The sequence below is a fragment of the Anomalospiza imberbis genome, chromosome 1, assembly GCF_031753505.1.
Source record: "Anomalospiza imberbis isolate Cuckoo-Finch-1a 21T00152 chromosome 1, ASM3175350v1, whole genome shotgun sequence".
In the NCBI taxonomy this organism is placed as follows: Eukaryota; Metazoa; Chordata; class Aves; order Passeriformes; family Viduidae; genus Anomalospiza; species Anomalospiza imberbis.
The window spans coordinates 127,483,591-127,506,661 of NC_089681.1; the positions used below are offsets into that span (position 1 = coordinate 127,483,591).

At 40.8% G+C, this 23,071-nt stretch overlaps 1 protein-coding gene across 10 annotated transcripts in view; it reads right to left on the reverse strand.

Annotated features, from left to right (window-relative positions):
* Positions 1 to 23,071, reverse strand: part of DYNC1I1 (dynein cytoplasmic 1 intermediate chain 1) — a 185,288-nt gene that overhangs the window by 62,188 nt on the left and 100,029 nt on the right. For all 10 annotated transcript variants that reach the window (XM_068210672.1, XM_068210658.1, XM_068210650.1 and 7 more), the window contains 4 exons: positions 20,536 to 20,625; positions 11,622 to 11,784; positions 10,382 to 10,481; positions 5,531 to 5,656 (listed from right to left, as the gene is read on the reverse strand). In XM_068210672.1, coding sequence (XP_068066773.1) covers positions 5,531 to 5,656; positions 10,382 to 10,481; positions 11,622 to 11,784; positions 20,536 to 20,625 — 479 coding nt within the window. The remainder of the gene's footprint in view (positions 1 to 5,530; positions 5,657 to 10,381; positions 10,482 to 11,621; positions 11,785 to 20,535; positions 20,626 to 23,071) is intronic.

A 23,071-nucleotide genomic window follows, 5' to 3' on the forward strand; every position in this document is an offset into this window, starting at 1 on the left:
TCGGGCTTTTACCTCAGCCTGTTCCACACACAAGTCTTGTGGATTTGGGCGCCCAGCACCTTTAGAAGGCAGGCTGCTGGAGCAAAAGGCACATCTGAAGGAATTTATGTTGATTTTGAAAGAGCAGACAACAACAAAGAAACCAGATCAGGAAAAAAATAAGGCAACTCTGGCCAATATCAGCCACTAAATATAGCCTTTCACTTACCTCAATGCATCTAATTCTAAGATATGCATTTATGACTCCATCCATTTAGTTGAAAAGGGAAAGACCACACCAGGATAAGCAATGAAGAGTGGTCAAACACATAACTTAATGGCAGTGTGTGGAAGCCACTACAAAAAAGCTAGGGGAGAATGAAACATTTTGTGGTGCAGCTGAGTAGCTGATTTCTGTACCCAATCCACCAATATTTTCCAAGCATGGACATCTTTTCTTGAAATTAAAATAGAAAACACAAATCTTCTTTCCCACAAAAAACCTGACAGTTTAGTAAAAAGATGGAGCTAACCAAGTAAATCTGACTGCATAGCATTTTAGGAAAAGGACAGAAATAGCTGCAGCTATTGGAAGTGATATACTGTTGAAATATTTTTGTGATTATGCTAAAAGTTGATCTGACTCCTTGAAAGAACTCTTAAATGGTTACTGCTTCCTCAAATAAAAGCTACTTCATATGTGCTCTCCTGCTTTAAAAATACACTGAATGTAGTTGCTTCAAAGTGTCAGATCTGTACTTCTCACTGCCGTTTTGAGACACTTGGAAAAGACATAGCTGACAAAGAGGAAATTAGAAGATCAGGAAATAATCCATAATAAATCAAAAGTCAGTCAATGAAGTAATTTCTTTGTTTCTGTTATGATTAGATTGGGTGTAGTAAAGCAGAATTCTTTACTTTCCAACGCAGAGCCCTCCAAATCAGAAAGTAACATTCAATTTGGTTTATTTGCATGAAACTAATATCTTTAGCTGTCTTCCTCCTCCACTTCTCCTCTCCTCAAATGATGGATGTTTGAGGCTGAGATCCAGATACCTCAACCAACTTTAATAACCCTTCTCCAGTTCCAGAAGAAAGGAAATGGTTTGTAATACCCTCAAGTCGCTAAGGTACACTGATTATTTCTTTTCCTTGTGATTTCTGTCTCTGCAGACCATCTCTAACCCAAAAGCTATGAGATCTGATAGAAGAGCAGTGCTGTACACGTGCTAATAGGCCACGGTGAAAGAAGGGGTATAAAGCTCAGACTATTATCTACTAGCCCATCTACTGCAAACTGTGAGTTCTTATTTGCCTCACTTAACCAGGTATGTTGCTGCAAAGTTTCAGATACTTCTTCAGGTCATTCTGACTTAGAAAGCTTAGATCAGACCACCATGAAACAGAAACAATATCAGGGGCAGAGATGATGAGTAGTACAAATAATCCTCATAATGAATGGGTAATGTAGATTTTTATTTGTATGTTCAGGGAAAAAGCACATTAAGAACATAAAAGCACTTTCTGAAAAAGACAGAAATATTGAGAAACTTGGTTGGTGCTACTCTATCAATCAATGGCATGGGAATGTTCACATACAAGGCCAGCTCTGTGCACTGCAGAAATCAATATAATCTTGAGCACATGTCAGATCATCAATAACTGTGAGATACTATTTTTGTTTTTGTGACCCTTACCTAAACACAAACCAGCAGTAGCTGAGAGAAGCAGTGTGAACCGCTGCTTAAAATTCTCCCATCTAAACCATGGGAGAGTCAATGTGATTTCCATGTTGTTCCTGGAATTCATTCCATGTCTGGACACTGCCAAACCAACCCAACTAGGGTTGACTCATCTGCGTGGTTTCATAAAGTACTTCTGAAAGGTATGTGTCTTGCCTTTGGAATGCTCTGGATTACACCAAGAGTATGTGATGCTGCAGCATGAGGGAAGAGGACATCCCTGACTCTTCCCTACAAAGATATTCCCAGTCTGCACTCTGCAGTAGTAACTGCACGCTCAATTTATTTCTCACTACCTAAGGAGAGCATTGAGCATTCATTCCTTTGGCAAATGGTATCACCCTCCCAGTCCAGTTTTGCTTCTGAGACAACAAATTTTGTTTGCATAGGAAAACAAATGAACAAATTGACCAGTCCCTCATTCTTCCACATTTTCCTATTTCTAACCTTGTGGTAAAGAAATGTATGATGAGCTACAGAGGAAAAAATCTGGGAGTCACAGCTAAAGTACTGTCAGCACATAAAGCAGAGATATAAAACCCCAAAGAAGGGCAAAAATAAAACACATAGGAAAAAAAATATTCCATGGGAGGTAAGAGTAGAAGCCATCAGGACTATTTTAGAAAGCATCTGATAGAGCATATGGCAGTACACATGAATTAATGAGTAAGCATGTCCACTTGGCTAATTGTAATTTTTCCTTTAATGAATATTAACTAAAATTGAACCCAGTATTTGTAGCACAACACTTTGTAGAGCTATCAAATTTACAACTACTTAAATTGTATTATTGAGACAGTAACTTAATATGACTAAATTGGATAAGAATTTAATATTTACAGAATAAACCATCCCTCACATTTGAGGCCTGAAATCAAATGAAGTTAGGAAAAACCATCCTTGCCAGTAGATTTTTACATCATTGTCTGTCATGGCTGAACTTTAGTTGAAGACTCTTGGTTCTGGCAACTTTCAGCATTTCACATTCTCCCATGTAAGATTAAAAACAGTCTCAGAAAGAGGTAAAGAAACTGAAGAAATTCCATGGTACACATGTGGATAATATATCAGGAAAGACAGGAAAAGAGTAAGGGTTCTAGCTTCAAGAATTTACCAAATGTACACAATTGGTATCTGAAGTTCTCCCTGCTGCAATTCCAGCCAGCTCTTTAGCTGCTTCACAGATCTATCTCTATTGATGTTAGCAGAACTCCTGAGGTGAAATTTCTTAGAAGTTTCTCAGAAATGCCTTCATAAACCTATTTATTGACTTGGCTTCTCAGAAGTGGCTTGCAAAAGCTCATTGACAGTCACATTTGAAATGAGTTTCTACTTCCTTGTGTCTTGCTCTCTGAGCCCCAAAAATTGAAAGGCAAAACGTATATTAGTCAGCATCTTGTAGGATTTCTTGAGACCACTTTTTACAGAAAGGCATTGGGAAGGAAAATAGAGGCCTATTGGGGAAATACACTGTATTTCCCCAACAAATTTCCACAATACTATAAAAAGTACTGTGTCTGTCATATCCGGGCAAGCCAGCTATAACTGTAAGGCGTGTGTTCATCTCTAGCTGTTGGGCTGGACTGTTGTAAGGTCATGGACTTGGTGAAACAAAATTCAGCCTCTCTCTCAGAAGGCCTAGAGAAATAACTGAATCAGGACTGAATAAGGGAAAGTTTGTTTAGCAAAATGGTAATATAAATGATATGGGGCTGACTAATTATACAGTTAGTTTCCACTAACAGAATAACATGATGATCTATAGAACTGAAGTCCAGACTATGAGCTAAGATATTACTCTTTTCTTATTTTCCATCTGAGTCAGTTACAACAAAACCTGTGTTCAAGAGACCAAGTTGCATACTTTTTGCTTCCCCATTTAATCCCATGTGGGTATCCCCATCTGATCTGAAGATAAGCAGAAGATACTCCTCATCAAAAACCCTATAATGGTGGTTCAAAGATGGATCCAACTCATAATGGACTTATAATGCAAATTATCTATGGTCAGTTTAAAAGGAAAATAAGTATTTCCCATGGGCAGAACTGATATTCTTTAACTGGAAAAGAGTGAATCCAGGATACATGTGCCAAGCACAGTGTCTTATGTATCTCTCAATTTACAGGTTTTAAGGTTCCAGTTCTAAAAGGGAGCACATCCAACAATGTGAGGATTAGACAGAAGCTCAACCATGCCAAATCCCTGGCCACCACTTTGTCCTGTGTGTGTTTTTCTAATGGAGAGTGTAACCTGTCTCATTGCTTTCAATGCAGCAAGTCATACCTCTTCTGTTTAAGTGTATCTAGACAGAACTTTAATGGAACAAATTGTTATGTCTTTAGTCAATCTTCCTCTGTCTACACAGGAGGGATACCCTAAATCTGGTCATTATCTTGCAAAATAAATCTAGTTTAAGGATTATCCTTCCTAGAAATGCCATCTATTCTCTTGGAAATTTTGTTCAAAATATTACGCTGTGTGTATATCATAGAAGAATCTGAACATGGGATCTGAGCTAAGACTTAAGCAGTCTGAAAGGTCAATGCCAATTCAGCATTGGCTGCTGAATATGATATCCAGGAAAATACAAGTCCTCTTTCAAAAGTAATACACACACACACACACACACACACACACACACATATATTTATGTATATAAATCTGTATGGCATATTTGCAGGCCTAAACTCCTTGTGAAGTTGTTTTGCAGTATAGCAAATTAGAAAAATATGCCCAGAATTAAAGGTTACTTAATCGGGTTGAAGCAACAACTTCAATTCCAGCAACTCCCTCCCACTATGTTACATCTGATAATGTACCCAAGTCCAAACATAAACTTAGTTCAAAAAGATGTTTGGTCCTCAAATGTAAAATGACACTTAGCTTACACAATTAGCCAGGTAATACATATCCTTCCAAGAGAAGCAATTTTTACCACAGAATTATCTGCATTTTACTAATCTCTGATTGTTAAGTTTTACTTGCTGAAACTTTTCCATATGGCTTTTTGAATACCACTGTCCTGTATTTAATTACCACAGAGGGATATTAATGAAGAGATTTTAAATTTGGCCCAAGCCCTGTTCCACAGTTTGGACAGTTTGATGGAGATAGAGGGAGTGAGCTGAACACTTCTGTCAATACGAGGCTGTGCCATTTCACACATAAAAGCAGTGGCAAGAGAGTAGTAAACAGACATACAGAAATAAAACACTTAACTATTTTTGAATTGTCCATAAACTTCTAAGGCAGCATAATTGTAAAGTAGCATTGAGTGAAGTGAAGCACTATTTTGCTGACTTAAAGGATAGTCAAACTGACTGACCTAAAGAAATTGGTAGAGGAGTTCTTGAAATCAAGACCATTTTGATTAAGCTGGAAGTCAGACACATGTCCAAAAATGCAAAGTTTACTACTCAATTTTAAAGGCAAAACATGATATTGAGCAGAACCAAGGCAAGGGTAGGCAGCTTGAGTGCAGAGGACGCGAGGAAGTTAACGTGGGTGGGAAAGCATGTGTTACTGCCTGGATGAGGAAGTGGTACACCACAGTTACTTCATAAGTGCGAGGGATTTATGAACTAAAACTCCTAGGGACTGTTTTAAATAGACAAAGAATGACATGCAGCCCTGACAGGCTTTTGTTTGAGAAGGCTGGTTGCCTTCTAAAAACACTGGACTGTCACTTGTACTTTTACTAAATATGCCTATTTTTAACCTTAACCTTTTCATGGAAACAGTGAAGAGATGCACCATGTAGTAAATTGTTTTGTCTAAAGCATAAAATCAATGGCTTCCTCAGCCTTACCTGACAATGGAACACATATTCTGGTGTGGTTTTCTTGAACTTCATATTCCACACCAAGGCTACCCCATCAGGCTCATGTGGAGCATCTTCATTATTGTTATAAGATGCAACCATCAATTCAGGGTACTAGAAAATAAAAGAAAATGCAAATAAAATAACACGGATAATGAAAAACCTACACAAAATGATATCAGACAGAAATAATCTACAGTAAATGTGCAATATCTGGTTCTAATTAAAATAAATGCTAGTTCAATCATATTATTCTGCTTCATTTTGGTTTTACAGTTTACTCATCCCTAACATCCTTAAAGCCCCTGATACTTGCTCTCTATCAGTTATTCTAAAATATCACAAAGGCAATGTTATTTTCTGCAGGTAATTCTTAAGAAAAGACAACTAGCAAAGTATTTGTAAAGGGAATGAAAAGGAAGGAAGAGGAAAAATTTGAAAGCTTGAATAATTTTAATGTATTTGCTCAACATCCCTTCATGGACAAACTGCTGTCTTAACTGATTTTGATAATAAAACACTATGACTATAGGGTTGACTTGCTTTTATTCTGAAATTCATAATTTTTTTCAGCATTCCTGAAAACTATTCTTTCTTACTTCATTATGCACTCTTATTCTCTTATGCACAGAATCAGCTTGAAAGCTCTTCTTGATGATTCAAACGGCAAAGAAAACATTTTCTTCACAGAAGCTCAATTTTGCAAGATGCTGAGGTCGTCTTGTAAAGCACAGGGTGACCTTGAATTCCACTGACTCAGTAAGACTGATGAAATAAGCACTCTAAAATCAGAGCCACACTTTTCTGTATATGAATTATCCGCTGTTGTATAGAAGTAGATATGCAACACTCATATTTATTGGATTTGTTTATATATATATACACATAATATCATAAATGAAAAATCAGAATTTCACACTGTCTTGATGGTCTTGCATCATTTTAAAACATGGTAAGAAGTAACAATTTATCCACAAAACATCAATTACTTTCTGCCTACATAGTAACTCCCAGTCGTCCACTCTCAAATGTTTGACACTAGGCACATGTGATAACCTCTGTCCTTCCCTCTAAGTAGGTAAATACTTAGAGGGATAAGGCAGTGGAGATTATGGCATGTCCAGAGAAAAGCATGTGGCTTCTGCAGACCAAAGAGTCAGCAGCTCAAGTTGTGCAAGACCTACACTCTCTTCTTGTAAATTACAAATGCTTTCCCTCAAAATTTCTCCATATCTGCAAATTATTGTCACTTTTTGTCTTTCTCAGGTAAATTCCTGCCAAACCATGCACCACTTTACAGGAGAACAGTCCAGCTGGTAGATTCAAAGTAAGCAGGCCAAAGAAACTCTCATCTGGGAGTTGTGAATTTGGTCCAAAGGCACTTTAACAATTAATAAAACCCCAAACCACCACCCTTTATATCAATATTATTGGGGTCTGAACCTCTCTGCTCTCAAAATCCATTTGGAAGAAATAATGCACACAGCTGTAACTTCTGCCACCAGCAGCTGTTGCTTCCCACATTCTGTACACTTCCATGGATAATGGATCACAGAGATGATGATTTTTCTGTTCAAGCTCATCACTCCAAATGAGCCTGGACCCATGTGTGGAAGAATCAGCAATGACACGTGGACACCACAGCCTACCCCTTTCCCATTTTAAGAAAACTCCGACTAGATTGTACCTACATCCCTCCAGACACTGGCTGCTGGCACAGCTTGTAAGAACAATTTAGCACCCAATTCACTTGCATGGAATTTAGAGGCAGCAGCAGATCAACCATATCTTCTCCCTCATCAAGACCTGAGGGGCACCTGAGGGTGAATTAATCCCACAACTGAGATGCCACCTCTCTGGACACAGTTGTGCCAGCCCTGCCCTCAACTGCTATCATTCATCTCATCTCTCTCCTCTCTCACTCCTGCAACAGAGCTTACAACCTCTTCTGAACAGCAAGGTCAGCTTCTCCTTTGAATCTTTTCATCCCACACTGGCCCATGGCCAAGAAACAGAGTGTGCAGCAGGCTCTTGACAGGGCATCATGTTTTGGCTGAACAAGTTGGGGACCAGTCACATGAGTGGCTGAGCCTGCAGTCATGAAGGGGCAGACACGTGGGCAGACAGAAGCAACAAGCCCTCCTGCCAGCATGACTACAACCAGCTAGGGCGTGTGACCAGGTCCAAAGTACCAATTTTGAAGCACTTTGGAACTGGTTCATGCTCCTGGGAAGTTTGGCGGGCATGGTTTGCAGCATGTCTGGCCATAAACAGACACTGAGTCAAATCTTGCTGGTCTATTGGTAGGTTTACAATCAGTTTATGTATTTGACTGGAAACACAGTTTAAAGTTTACGCAGATGCTGGGTCATACCCAGGTGGGTAACACCGTTATGAGGCTTTTTGACTCTTAAAAAAACAGAGCTAAGCGCAGGATCCTAAATCCTCTCTGGCACTGCACACTCCAATGCCCCACTCAATCTACTTCCATTTACACAGTTTCAGTCCTCACTGGGTGCCCAGATGTCCTGCAAATGAGAGCAACGTAGAAATGGTGCTGTGCAAAACCTCCTTCAAGGTTGCTGCCTGAGGGCCAAAAAAGACACATCACTATCGCTGAGACCATTATTTTCTTGGCTTTAGGTGATCTTACTTAGCTCCCATGGACAGAATATGGTGCTAATCATTCTTTGTGTTTACGCTCAGTCTGTTGGGCCTTTCCCTAAGATCCTCAAGCACCTAAGACATTTTCCCATTGCTCTGTGAAAGAATCAAGGGGCTAGAGGGTTAACTTGAATGGTTTGAATGATCCCACATGTTTGAGACTGCATTCCACATGTGACTGGGAACAGAGTAACTTGTTTAATCAATGCATCAATGTCCTTTGTTCGATTAAGCTTCTATTTGCCTCCAGGCTGTTTCGCAGCAGCAGTTTTATCGCAGAAAATTGAGCAATGTGTTCTGCAGTTCCCATGATTATTCAAGTTATTCTTTGGCACAGCGGACACTGTCATGTCCTGGAGCATGTGTGAGCAGCAGAGCTAGTGGTTAGGTGAAATACCTCTGTCTGGCTCCTGCTCTTGTCTCATGGATACAACTCAAAGCAGGAAGGAGAGGATGCAACTCCATAATCCCAAGCTACTGTATGGCAGCATGCAGAAGCCCCCAACATAGAGAAGCCACTGCTGGGGTGCCAGGGAGCTGAGCATGAGGAGTTAACAAAGAGGAAAGCAGGAGGGGCCACCCTGGAACAAAGAGGTGGGAAGCAGAACATGCCTTCAAGCCCCAGGGGCTGAACAATTACATTTGGCAGTGCTCTTCTGAGGCGGCTTTTTTTCTTGCTGCCCTGGGAATACAGTAAGAGCTGCCTGTTAGGAAAATATCAGATAAGAATTCCATGTAATTTCCAGCCCCTGAACAAGTGAACAACCTAAGATAAGTGTTTCCTCAGGCTTATATTTGATTTCTGTGGAAATCCACATGTGCTTAAAGGCCACCCACATCACAATAGTGCATACCTGTTGCTAGGCTGATATTTTGTATGAAAGCAAAGGTATAAATCCTTCATTTCACACATGGAGTGCAAGCTGGCTATTACAAGAAGCCTCTCTGCAACTGGCTGTTGTGCACCACCCAGACCTCCTCAGTCTAGCAGCTATGCTCACTGGGACCCCCCAACTCTTCTACTCTCTGCAGCCTCCAGGTCCTCCATGCAGGCAGCTGCCACCTTGCCTGGGAAGTACTCAGAGAGATGGAAGCAGCTCTGCAGTCTTTTCAAGGGGAAAGAGAGAAGCATGGATTGAAAGTCCCCATGCTTCTTATCCCGTGGCATGCCTGAGGCTGGGTTTGGGGCCAAGTAGCAGTAGGCAGACTGGCTTGTGCTTGCATTTTTGAATTCAATGTCCTCTTGGAGCAGTTTTGATACATTTATAGGGTGGATTTAGTAGAATAGTCTCCTTGGTTCTCTCCCCAGGGAAACCAGATGCTTTGCTCTGGGCCAAAACCTAGGAACAGGCTAACAACGATGAAACAGGACAAGGGGGACTGGAGTACAACTGAAACCAAATTCATTTAACAGGACCTGTGATGATGTCTGATAATTCCAGCTCTCCAACACAGTAACTAATTAAACTGGTTTCTATACTTTGCTGATGTGATTGCATTGGTTTTGGAGAGCTTAAGCAGGTCTATCCTCAGTTTTATTTTCCAATGACAATGCTTTGCAGTGCAGAGAAAACTGAGTCGTTCTAGGCATGCTGCCTTAGCATGACCCAGAGCAGCTGCAGCCTCCTTTTCCATCACTTGAAGAGAGGACCCAGCAGTTTTTAAAAGACCTATTTTCAATCATTTCAAATTGTTCAGATATTTTCACATTTTAAGTTTTAGTATATTAGAAAAATTAATTTTATTGCTCACCATTTTGTAAAAGTTTTATGCACTACTATGTATAGTTGGGTATATTTAGCAAATTAATTTTAGTTAGTATAATTTTAAACCTTTTGTCCTAAAAAAATTTCCATTTTTGGCTGAAGTAGTGAAAGGGAGAGGAAAAGTAAAGACTTAATCTTGGTAGGTTTGTTAACCTAGGGTTTTAACACAACATCCTGATTTTGAAGACCAAGTAACATATACAAAAAAAAAAAAAAAAAAAAAAAAGCTTCATTATCGTTCTCCACTCTTCTTCACAGTGAAAAGTGCTTTCACTCACAAAGGGCCCAGCTGTTATCTCAAAAATAACATCCTGCTCTGCATAAAGAAGAGGAAACAGAGGCTGCCCATAAGCTTTATAGGGAGAAGTGGAAGTGATATGGAAACATATCTCCCAATGCCACATCTTACCTGAAGAGACCAATCCATGCAGGTGACGACACGATGCTTGGACCAGTGCTCATCATAAAATTGCCGGTTAAAGGAAAGGTTGGCTCCTGCTTGAACATCTCTGTGTGAATTCAAAGTGACAGATTTTCAAGTACCAGGGTTCAAATGCTGTGAAATGCAGTGCAAAAGTTTTTGACTACTTCTCAGATCTCTGCTCAGCCTGGGGAAGTCTGCCACTTTCATTTAATTGCTCTCACTGACTGTCTGGCTGAAAATGATGCAACAAGGAACAAATTTTAGGTCTGTTTCACAGAACCACATTTTTTAATTTCTCACTGCCTGCCTGACTCTGCTGGGTCACACTGGGCCATCTCTGCCCTCTTAGTCTCCCAGGATGTACCTGGCCCTGGCATTCAGCTCCCACTCTTCTGAACCTTCACCTCTAAGCTATGGGCAAACCTCTCTTACTTTTGATGCCTAAAATGTTAAAGGCACAGCACCTTCTCCCAGAGATGGAGACAGCAGATGCTGTGTGACACCATAAGGACAGGCTGAAGCTCAGTGCTAGTCCAACATTCCCACACTAATGCACTTAGCTGGTCTGTAGGGATGCTGTTCTGGGTTAACCTCCAGTAACTTCCATGCAGTGCAGCTACATGAGGCTTCAACAGATACATAGCTGTTGCAACCTAAATATTTCCTCTCCAAATAACAAGTTTTACTGCTTTGCTCCCATATCAATTGCTGAAAACAAAACTTGTCACTTCTCGTCTTAGCTGTTAAGATTGCAAACACTTTGGGAGATCATTTTCATCCCCACAATGCATGGGTTAGGGGGATCCATTACAGACCTGAGGCAGTAGTAGAATATAAACAACACTAGCTTGAATTTGTGAAAATATCATAAGCACACACACGTACACCGCTGGAATGTACATATTTACATGTGCATGTACACACATCTATCTCTTTCAGTTATTTTTCCAGAATTTTAAATTGCATCCCAAAAATGAAACAAAAAAATTAAACCAGCTGAATAATACATCAAATTGAAAAACCTGCCTAAATCCAGATCAATAAAGCACAAAGCTACTTTAAAATATAATTTCAGATGACAAAGTGACTCAGACCTTCATGGAGACATTTTAAGCTTTTCTTAACAATAAAAATGTTAAATTTTGTTTAAAATTAAGGCTTCCTGTTATTGGAATTATCTTTATATAACTTATTTTGCAGAAGCAAAAAAACCTCCCAAACTGACCCGTCTTTCTCTTCTACATCTCTGCCACTATAGTCAAAGAAGATGTCAGAATCTTCAGCCAAAGCTCGCTCAATTACACGTATTGTGCGGTCAAAAAATATCAGGAATTCTTCTGAATGGAGAACTTGTTGCTTTTCTTCTTCTGTCAGTTCTCTAGGAGGAGCTTGGAAAATGAAAAGATGTAGTTAGGAGTATGACATTTCACCCCTTTCCCAATGAATCAACATCTTCAGTGGGGTTTTTTGACATGAAAGGACAAAAATCAAAGCTTTACTCTTAAAATCACGACTAAGAAGTTTTTAATATGTCTAAACATACTCCTGTATATTACCAGAATGTAGCCTTTACAAAGAAGAGATCCTGTATCTTATGTATTTATTATTCTGAAATGGAAAATACTTAAAACCCCCAAATTAAATAAACTCAGTGTTCCTATTTCAGGAAATGGCCGTGACTGACGTTTAGGCAATACCTAACTGGAAAAAGCAGAACACTTATGTAACAGAGGACCTGTCAGAGGAGCTGAAGATAAAATAATCTTCTTAATTTATACTACAGTTCTTTATATTAAAAGGTCTCACATAATCTCTCCCTTCAATTCTTCCAATTTCTACATGGTGTCACTGATAAATTCTGTCTTTGCTTCAGAGCTTTTGCGAAGTAAAGAAGTGAATAACCAAAGATATTCTCTGAGGCAGCAAAATTGAAAGCAACCAGCCAAACAGCAGTTTCTTTAAGGCAGTGTTATTCCCTGCAGAGGAATCCTAAGACCCAGAGCAACAAATGTCACCAAGCCACGGGCGAAGCTGCCCTCAGAGGGGTAGGGGCTGTCTTGGGCAGCAGTAAGAATAGCATGTCTCCCCCAAGATGAAATTGCTTCTTTGCATGTATACTGAGTTGCTAAACCTTTACTTCCAGTATTTCCAGTTTGGCCCTTCATTTGAAAAACACTGTCTTTAAAGGATGCACCACTGCAATATCTCCATCAGTTTAATGACCTGTTGGTAAATTACAACTCAAATATGAGCATCAGAGGGAATCAAAGTTGGGATGCTGCTGTTACTACAGTAAAAAATTCTGTTTTCAATTGCACTATCAGGGTCATATTGATAATCTGTCAATATTGTATATTGATTATGTATTTGCCCACATGTACATTTGAATCATTATTATGGTTCTATTTCAGAATTACTTGTATTTCAAGAAATGACATTAGTATTTTTACAGTTACCCCAAATCAACCTTGCAACTAGCCTAAATTCCCAGCACAAAAAGCTCTGTTGACAGAGATTTTTGTTCCAAATTTATAATTAGGAACACAAATAACATATCATAAACAGATTTACTGCAAAACTATAGAGACTCCTACATAAGAGTTTAACAGGAGATAAAGGTCTCTTGCATTTAGCTTTAGACTAGAGATTTGAGGTGTTTATCTGTGAAAATGACCTTGCAGTCTCCATAGCCCATATTGGGTTAAAACACTGGAAGCCAAAAAAGGCAATTCAGAGAACACCCACCATACAGCAAAGTTTAACTCCCAGCCCTGTCATACATATCTCAATGTTTAATTAAACAACGAGTGACACAGTTTCAAGCTACAGCTCAAAATTATTTTCTAGTTTCTGTGCCATGCCACACAACTTCTTTCAGTGATTAGGCAGATGTGGCCCTTGCTTTCCATCTGATTTTCATTGGATGGAAATAATTGGATTCATGCACTCCAATGCCCAGCTGGATGGGCACGATGCCACCACCAGCCCCTGGGGCAGGAACGGATAGAAGGGCACAGCAGCAGGCAGGAGGAGTGACATGGTCATCACTCCTGTAGTACTCAGCTCCCCTGTTTTCAGCACACCTACTCTCAGAGTTACTGTGGTTGGGAGAGGCTTCTATCACCACGCGTTGCCTCAAAGTTTGCCTCAAGTGGTCAAAGCATTAGCTCTGAAAGACAGAATCTCTGCACTACACCTGAGCTAAACAGAGAGCGCAGGAGAAATGCAAAAGGTGGAGGAGAAGCAATTTGACCCTCAGGAGACAGCGCAGCTAAAAAGTTACAAACTTTAGCCTTTGATGATCTCCTATGGCCTTGGCCCTATGTCTCTTATCAGAAGGTTAGTGGTTCCCATGGAGCTCCACACATCCAGAGAATATCTGCATCCCCTCACATGGTCCCCCTGAGTAGCAGAGCGACAATTACCAAGGCAGGAGCACAATTTGCCCCTAAGTGCTTTACACAGAAGCAATGCATGTGAAAGAAAAAGAACAACTAGCAAGAAGTACAGCTTGACCTATTGCAGCATCCACTGCTGAACAGTAATTGGCACTGAGGGAACTCATCTGGCAAGGAAGCCTGTAATGAGGCAATATCCCATCGTCACCACTAAAGCATTGCTTTCCGAGAATCACAGACAACAAGCATGACAATGCAGCAAAATGGCATAAAGAGGGGGAAAATAACTGCAGAGGCAACTGGAAAATTTGTGTTAAACTGCTGCAAATGGTAAAAATTATTTGCTAAATCAAATCCTCTCTACAGCTTGGAAATATAAATTTATTACTCGGCCATTTGCTGACTATAACTGCAAAGAAAATACAACCCAAAATCAATAGAAAGGGAAAAGGCAAAAAATAAACAACTTGGGAGCTGTGGAGTGCTTACAAGCAGTGGAGAAACACATCACTGTAGTTCTGCCTCAGCAAAATCTGCCTTGCAGTTAGCAATGATCTGTGGGAGGCCAGCAGTCTATTAAACCATCAGGAACACCTTGGCTAAAGTTTTTAGGGCATAAATCAGCTTACCTCATTCATCTGACTGACACACCAGATGCCCCCTGGCAATATTAAGCTTCATATTTTAGTCTTATTTTCTTCTTTCATTCGGCTGCCTCTGAAGTTTTATTTGAGGCAATCTCTTCTTACAAGAATGTTACCATTACTTTTTCCAGTGTAAAACATTGCTGTAACTACTGTAAATACATGAAGTATAAGCAAAAAATTCCAGACAGGTTTGTTCTTTCAAATATGGAGGTTTTCTACGTTTCTTTCAGAGACATTTCCATTTTCTCCTTCTCCCTGTCTGTCCATTACCTCAAATAAAATAAAAAGAACCTATGTAATTTTCTGCAATTTTTCTTCCGATCTGGGAGCTTACAGTGACTTTGATCTCAGCTTTCAAGAAACACAGGCTCTCTTCAAGGAAAACTGAGAAACATAAGTAGCTGATCAAAGTGGGTTTTGTTTTGTTTTGTCACAGAGACCTGTGTGATGTGACAATATCTCCAGAAATTCCCTGTAAGAATACAGCATTTGTCTTCAAGTATCTGCTCTCCCTGGCATAAAACCCAAACCAACCACATCTAACCTTCTGTGCTGAACAAAGCCCAGTGCAGTGTGTAGTTTACCGCTGCTAAAAGTTATGTGCTTATTGCCTGGAGTGCCATGAAAACTCCTGCAAAGAAAGCTCCATAGTTAGCTTTTGTTTCGACACCATAGCTTCCTCATGAACTGCTGTGTCTGTGCTCTGATCCCACCCGAAGGAGCTGAACCCATCTGTGGCCCTGCACAGCTCATGGCGGGAGGCTCTGTGGTGCAGCCACCAAGTCCTGCCTGACAGGACCACCGGGGATCCCGTCTGTCCACGCACCCTCCGAGACATGGATGGGACCTGCAGCCACCTGCAGCCTGCTCTGCAAAGGCTGGGATGTCAACAACATGTACCAAAGAAGCCCTGTGTTCATGCTAATGTATAATACTGTACAAAACAAAATGGATTTGACATTTAAAATTAAATTGCTGGACAGAGCAATATATGCACAGAGGGCACCAGAGGGAAAGAAATTGTGAGGTGTATCTGTAATGATAGATATTATATACTTGTGCTTGAACAGGAAGGTCTAGAATATGAAACAACAGTTGAACATGATGTGAAAACAATTTACTTAAGACTTATTTACAAAAATAGGAACATTTTATCATTTCATGAGACTTAACATAATCCTCAGAAATACCATCTTTCACATCAGGTTCTTTGTCCATAAATTTCTTTGGACAAAACAGAAAGAAACAAAAAATGATATTAAAACATCTTGAATCTTTAGGAATGAAGATAAAATTGCTGCAGACTTGTTCTTATTCAGCAGAAGCATGTTTGTAGTAAATACAACATAAATAGTTGGGATAACAGTGCAGGAACAAATTTAGAAATATTCAAGTACCAGAATTTGAATCTTCTCTCAAGGGAGTTAAAAAACATAAAGAAATAAAACAAAAAAACCCATCCCACATTTAAATAAATATAACAAAGATTTTCCTGGAATCTCAGCAATTCTAAAAACCTGACAAGAGAAATGAAAATTAAGTCCAATAAAGGAAAAAAAAAATACACCAAACCAAAAGAAAAAGACCAAAAGGAGTAAGTAAATGAAAGAAAGGGCAAACTAATAAAAACAGTAAAGCAGGAAGCAGCCTTGTTATCAACCCAGAGATATAATGAGAGACAGAAGGAGATTATTAAAACCCCTTTAAGAGCTGTATTATTTCTTTCAGCATCTATTTAAATCCATGTAAACTTTAGATGTGCTGATGAAGAAGGATGGCTGAAAGGCACAGGGTGAGAACTGTAAGGTGCGAAGGGGCTCTTAGCAGCTTTCAGTCCTTGCCTGCTGATACCTTGTGATCCTCCTGTTTTTCTTGTGCTTTGCACTTTCATGTCAGTCTTGACAAATGCCATATCCTGCTTTGCTGTGTCCCATACCATGTTTTGATATATGTCATGTTTTTGTTGTGCTGGCAAGCCCCTTCATGGCATAACCACTAAACATAAAAAGGAAGAATTCAAGCTTTATTTAGGGATTTTTAAATTCTGGAGTAGCAAGTTGCAGAGCCTTAAATTTGATGCTGTGCTAGGCAGGGCTGTTCCCACTGCCTGTGTTTCTCCAGGGGCCGTGCTGGACACCATCGCTGAGCATTCCTGAGCTGACTGTAAGGATGGGTCGGCACACCTGAGCTCACTGTGGTGTTGGTGGCAGTGAAACCGTGGTGTTTCTGGCCATGATAAACCTCACCACAACCTGTCTTGCTTTTCCAACATGGATGCCTGAGCTGTTGAGAGTGAAACCATCCCCACCAGCCCAGCCTGCTCTGTGGACACCTGAGCCCCATGTAGAGAGCCAGGGAAAGAGCAGGGCACAGCAGGTCGTTGAAGCTGCAGATCCCAGCCTTCCCCATCACAGTCTTTCGTGCAAGTTTCTGTGGATATGCCAATGGCTTCAGATAGATGCATGTTGAGGCCCACTTTTAAGACCTAGCCCAACCTTGTGGTTTCTCCTGACACAAAGAAAAGCCTTAGGTGGAGCTCCAGAGCTCTCTGGTGGTGGAAAACCCCATCCCGCTTGATGCCACAGTTTGGGACCAGTCTCTTGTATATGTGGTCAGGAGAGGCTGGGAACAGGCAGTGCCCAGCCCAGTTCACCGTAAGGTATCCCAAACTCGTTTCTTCCAAAAACAATGCACCTGAGACATGGGTGGCAGCAGGCAGCCCCACAGAAGGAACACAAGGTGGTCCCAAGGTTTCATACACTTCAAGTGCACCACAAGTCAGTTCTTCATCTCCCACTCCACTTTTTGGGATTCATGCTGTTCCTCTGCCCTTCATGCCTCCATGGCAGTTCTGCAAAAGGTGCCATGCCAGACAGGCTGCCCCAATGCAGGTGCACTGAGGGCCTTACAGTGATGCTGAGACATGTCCAGGACCAGGGTCAGACCCTTCAAACACCCCTGGCTGCTGAATAATCCCACCAAACCACATAGAGCAACTCTGGGGTGTGTGGGGGGAAGATGAGGAAATTAAGTATGTAATAAATGTCTGAAGAATTAAACTGAACTACCTATAAACCACATAGAAAAAAAATCCTGTTTCCTCTTAAAATACCATTATAAAAATAGAGCACTCTTGTCCTGTTGGCTTGGAGAAAGGGAGACTGAACAGACTGCATCCAAACTTTATATTTTATCCTGACCAATTTTTGAGTTATATTAATGAAAAAATGGTCTGCCTTTCTCTTCCTGCACTTCTCTCTCCCATGAATTTTTTCTTAGCACTCCTATAACTCAAAAAAGGCCATGCTGATTTTTTTTTAATCTGTTAAAAAATGTGCTCCCTGAACTGAAACCAAATTTCAGCCCAGAGCAAATTTTTACGGCTGGGTTATAAATCCCTGAAAAACAGGATTCATAATGGAAGTGCTGACACAGCCTTAACTACTATATAGCAGTGTGAATGGCGCCACTATAATGTCTATTAGAGATTCTTTAAAAAGTTTGCAAAATATTGTCTTGCCTTGCAGAGAAAAAGAAGCCAGAGTACTTAATGCCAACATAAACATGCTTTTAACCCATTATGTGCTAATTTGCAGAAAAGCTATTAATTCTGAGTAGGCACACAGAGTGCAGCACCGACAGGAAATGTTCTTCTAAACTCCTGTTTTACTTGTAACATGGTTTTAATCACTTCCATGAAACACAAACGACGGCTTCAAACTCTGAATGTTGCTCAGAACATGAGAAGGGTGATTACAACAGAGAGGAAAATGGGATTTTGTAGGCAAAAGGGCTAAAGCCAACTGGGAGAGAATGACACCAAACATTAAAAAAATGGGCCTCCGTTCCTTGTCAGTCTGGGGACGATGGCTTCCTTTGATTCACAGCATTTTATGCCTGTCATCAGCACACCACTATTTTATCTATCACAACACATACTACAGGTCAAGTTCACTTTCTATCAGGCAATGAGCATGTTTTCTTCTTCCTTGAACCCAGTCAGATGTTAGCACCTCACAAAATCAGTTTTGCTGAAACGAGCTGTGCCTTGCTTTTACAGCCTGCAGTTTGTGTGCCTGAGACCAGCCCAGATGATCTATTGCTCCTGGGGGTCTGCTAGGCAGGGAAGGGGAGCACTGCCCTCGGACTAAAGCACAGCAAAGAAATAAAAGATGTTGGCAGTGGTGGCTGGTGAGCAAAGTACATAAAAGGCTAACTTGAAAACCCATTAAAAAAGTAAAATAAATCAGTTCAGGGTTCTATTTTGATTTTTTCTTCTTCTCTTCTTGCAGGAGTTTGTGCTTTCTCCCATGTAAAAGCATTAGCATCACTTTTGTGTGGGAATAAATGGGTGTGAGATAAGCTTTAAGTTGAATACTACAGGGACATTCAGCAACCCAGAAGAGTGCTTACGCACAGTGTGCAGTAGTAGAGGTTTTTATGGCTTTTTGTTGCCATCAGTAAAAGAGATACTGTGTTAGGTCCAGTGACTGCAAAAGTCCACATGCAAGTTGACCTCACAGTTTTGAAAAGAAGAGTAATTTTCATGAAAAATGAAGTTCTTCTATGTTGCCACATTTCTTGCTCATGTTGTCAGTCCTGCCTTTGCAGACTTGCCTGACGCCTGTTCCTGCTGTCTGCACTGGTCCACTTTGCCCATGGCATCAGTGGCTGGGGCCACTGGAAGTAGCAGAATGATGAGGAGCAGGAGGACTTTTATCTCTCCACAGTTGCACAAGGACCTAAACGAGCAATGAACACTACAGGATTTATGGCATGGGTGATTTCTGTGATGTTTTAAAGAGGGAATAAAGATCAATTTATAATCAAAATGGTATGGCTGGTACTGCAACTCATTTCAGTGGGTGAGGATAGCAAATGTGGGCACTGTGTACCAGATTAATTATTTTGGATACTGATTAAAAGATACCAGTCTCTCCAGATGAGAAATAAGCATTAGCTGCTTTATTCCCAGTTGAAGATTTCATGGGCTTCCATGTAAAATGGCTCCATATTTTTCTTCTAGTGAGATTATCCTGGGAAAAACCAAGCTGACAGAATTATCCTGGTAATGATCACCATAGCAAGAAATAATTTAGGCCCTACCTGAAGAAGTAAATTACCTTTCAAGAGGTTATACCGAATTTTGAGCAGTCCTGGCAATACAAAAGTAATAAATGCTGGAGAAGAAACCCTTTTCATTCTACCCTGCAGCTGCCGCTATTTCAGTTCTTTTCCCCTACTCAACACAGGAGTAAGCATTGACTGCTGAAGGCATTGACACACTAGAATAGCCAATACCCTAGTAAATTTCTAGATCAGGAACACCAAATTTCACATCCTCCTAATTTGAAAGCTAAGACAGGTCCAAGGAAAGGAAAAGAGATACCAAGCATATCTCCCACATCCAGTGCTGACATGCATGACTTAAGCATATGTCTCTTGTCTGCACCAGAAGCAAGTAGCAACCTGAATTTTTTTCTCTTATAATGGTGCAGAACACCTCAATACAGAGTAATGGACAGAAGGGCTGGACCTATCTGGCTTCAGAGGGGTTTTTTTTTTTTTAGTTCTTTGAGGCAGTTCCCACAAAATGTTTTGATTTTGACAGAAAACATTTTTCAAGTGAAATTATTTTCTGCTGGAAGATTCCTGACTACCATTAGGTTTAAGTTTGCTCCTCTCAAGCAGACAGACAGTTATAGGCTCCAAGTACCTCTGAAGACCAAAAAACTTTATAGAGCTGCTGGAATGCCTGGCATTCCCATTTAAAATCTTTCACATAAGCCAGAGGACAAATTAGTACCAGTATGGCATCCAAGAATCTCTACTTCATTTTCAAATTATAAGGACATGCAGGACATTATTCTAAACAGCTCATGCCTCATGCCGTTCACAATCTTCTCAGGCCTACCAGCTGTGTCTCTGAGATACAATTTTCTGCTTTTACGCTACTCATATGGTTTTGAATCAATAAAACTGGTGACTGTTTCAATTTCAGTGTTCTCAATAGTGGAAAGTACTTATGAGAGTAGCTACTGGCAGAATCCCGTCCTTTAAACATCAACATCATACTTTTCATTTTTTAAAGTACCTTCTTTCACTTCCTGCTTCTGGTCTTGATTTTCTGTCTCTAAGTCATCCTGTGTTTTTGGCTCCACCATCTCTTCATCATCTTCATCCTCTAAAAAAAAAAGGAAGAAAAAAAATTTGTGAGATTCTCCTCCTTAAGGGGCCTGGAAATTATCTGACTTCTTTACAATTATAAACAGGTAAAGCAAAGTGTCCGCTACATGGAACATGTACATTTATGCTCAGAGTGACACTCTTAGACATTTCCCCCCTGACTGCAAGATAATCTGCTCACAAGGGCACCTGCCACTTCTGCTCCCTTTAACTTCCCATCTCAGATGTCAACTGAATATCTCCCTGACCTCAGATATGACTTCTTGGATGGCATGAAGACAGATACAAATAAGTTTCAGCCTGGCAGCTATTCCACAGCTGGGACACCTGCTATCCAGATACCTCATTTCCAATTCAATTCTCACCAGATTAATTTGTCTTTTGACCTACAGGAATAGGTTAAACAGAAAACTGACCTCAGGTCAGATGCCACTAGCAAGGAAACAAGCATGGCACAGTTCTGAAAAGTCATCACCATCAACTGGGGGAATATAGCAACCAAAAGTGGCATTTGGAGCTTAGGAACCATTCTTGCATTAATACAAATTTAATGAACACTAAAATTTGACACATGTCAGTTACTACTGCCAGATGTTTTAATGACCTTTCCTGACCTATGCAAATGCATCTCTCCCTCCCCCTCTCTCCCCACTCTCACATGTTCTCGTTTTATTCAGGAGGGCAAACCATTCATTCCTTGATGTTTCTATGAAGTTACAAGGGTTCTGGTTGTCCAGACCAGAACATAATACAAGCAGAGCTGAAAAGCCAGTGATGCACCAAAATGGCTCAGAGTCTACCTCGCCCTCATTACTTGTTACCAGCTTGTTACAGCAATGTGATCCATTTTTCTTGTGCCCAGGGCTGGCACCCAACCCACTCACATTCTTGAGAGGATAAAGACACACAGCTTTCTAGATTTTGTGAACTGTGAGGAATGAAAATAGAGCTGGTTCTAAAAGTATTTAACAATTAGGATGAGTAAATCCAGGGGCTATGGAGGAATTATTTTGCAGTTATTTTGGAGCTTGATACCACCAAGGCATTTCAAGCATCACTGGTGCCCTGTATTGGTGCATGGCATGAGAGACCACATGTTGTCCCGACCCTGGGGCATTCAGCCACCAGGAAAAACACTGTTCCTCTGGGGCTTTCTGAGCAACCTGCTGTCACCATACAGTTCCTCGTGTGATGGTGTTTCTCCAGGCACACTTCCTGCTCTAACCTGCCATGTTAATGGGGAAAACATTTCATGCTTCTCCAGCTGGTTGGTTACTGGCACCTTCTGCTGTGAAGGCTGGCTGTAATCAGTCCTGACTTCTTGCGAGATGCTGGTGCTGACAGGCTGCATTCAACCAACAGGAACATGCAGCTGTATTTTGTTTTCAATAACGTAATAGGCACCATACTATTCCCACCACATTGCCTACCCTAGAACTTCTCCCAGAAGCCCAGAGGGGACATGCTGCTAGCTGCCATATGGGCCATTAACTTAAGAGCTGGACTCGGTGATCATTGTGGGTCCTGTCCAACTTAGAATATTCTGTGTCTCTGTGATTCTGCAGTATGTTGGCTGGAGATCATGGCTTAGCCACATGCTGTAAGGAGGTGTCTCAGCATGGACAGATATGCTTTTCCCTATTGGGAAACAAGGAAATCTTGGCATAAAATCTGCCATCACTCCCCTTACTGTTAGTGACTGTAGTGGGGAGAAGGGGAAAGCTCATCTCCCCAGCCACCAGGGAGGAGGGATAACCATGTGTTTCCCAAGCTGGAAGGGGGTGAGGAATCCAGCATGGATGAAGAGGCATTTCCAGAATTAAAAGTCACTACTAATGAATGCCACTCCTTTATCAGGGATTTGTCAGATCATGGAACTTGAGGTGGAAAAAAAGGTAGGGTACTCACAATGCCTCCCTTTGGTGCCTACTTTTCCCTAGGTACCCTACACAGAAGAACTAAGGATGAACTTTTAGAGAGCAAGCCAGGGCGGTTGAGTTTGGCAGGGTAAATACATTACTCTGCTCTGTCCACTGGCTGAAAGACAGATAACATCCAACACAGTCAGCAGAGAGTTGGTGAGAAGAGCTCTCATGCTGTACACCCACAGGAGGGATAAAAAAAGGTCCTTTTTCCTTTGGTCTGTGGTGCTAGGGGAGATGGGGATACATGGAAGAGAGAGGCACCCCCAGTTTCAAAGAACAGGTGAGAAGTGTGAGTGCCTGGTGCAGCAGTGAGTGAATACTTTGCTAACCTCAAGTACCATGCACACACAGATAGGATCACAATGCTGTACAGATACATACACACAGACAGAATTATGGCAGATACTAATAAAACCAGCTGCTACAAAAGTTTTGTGAGCCTTGCATTAAAGGTTTTCATTCCTTAAAGCACCAACTTTTGGAACCAGCTGTTTAATTATTTCTGCTTCCATTTTTAAC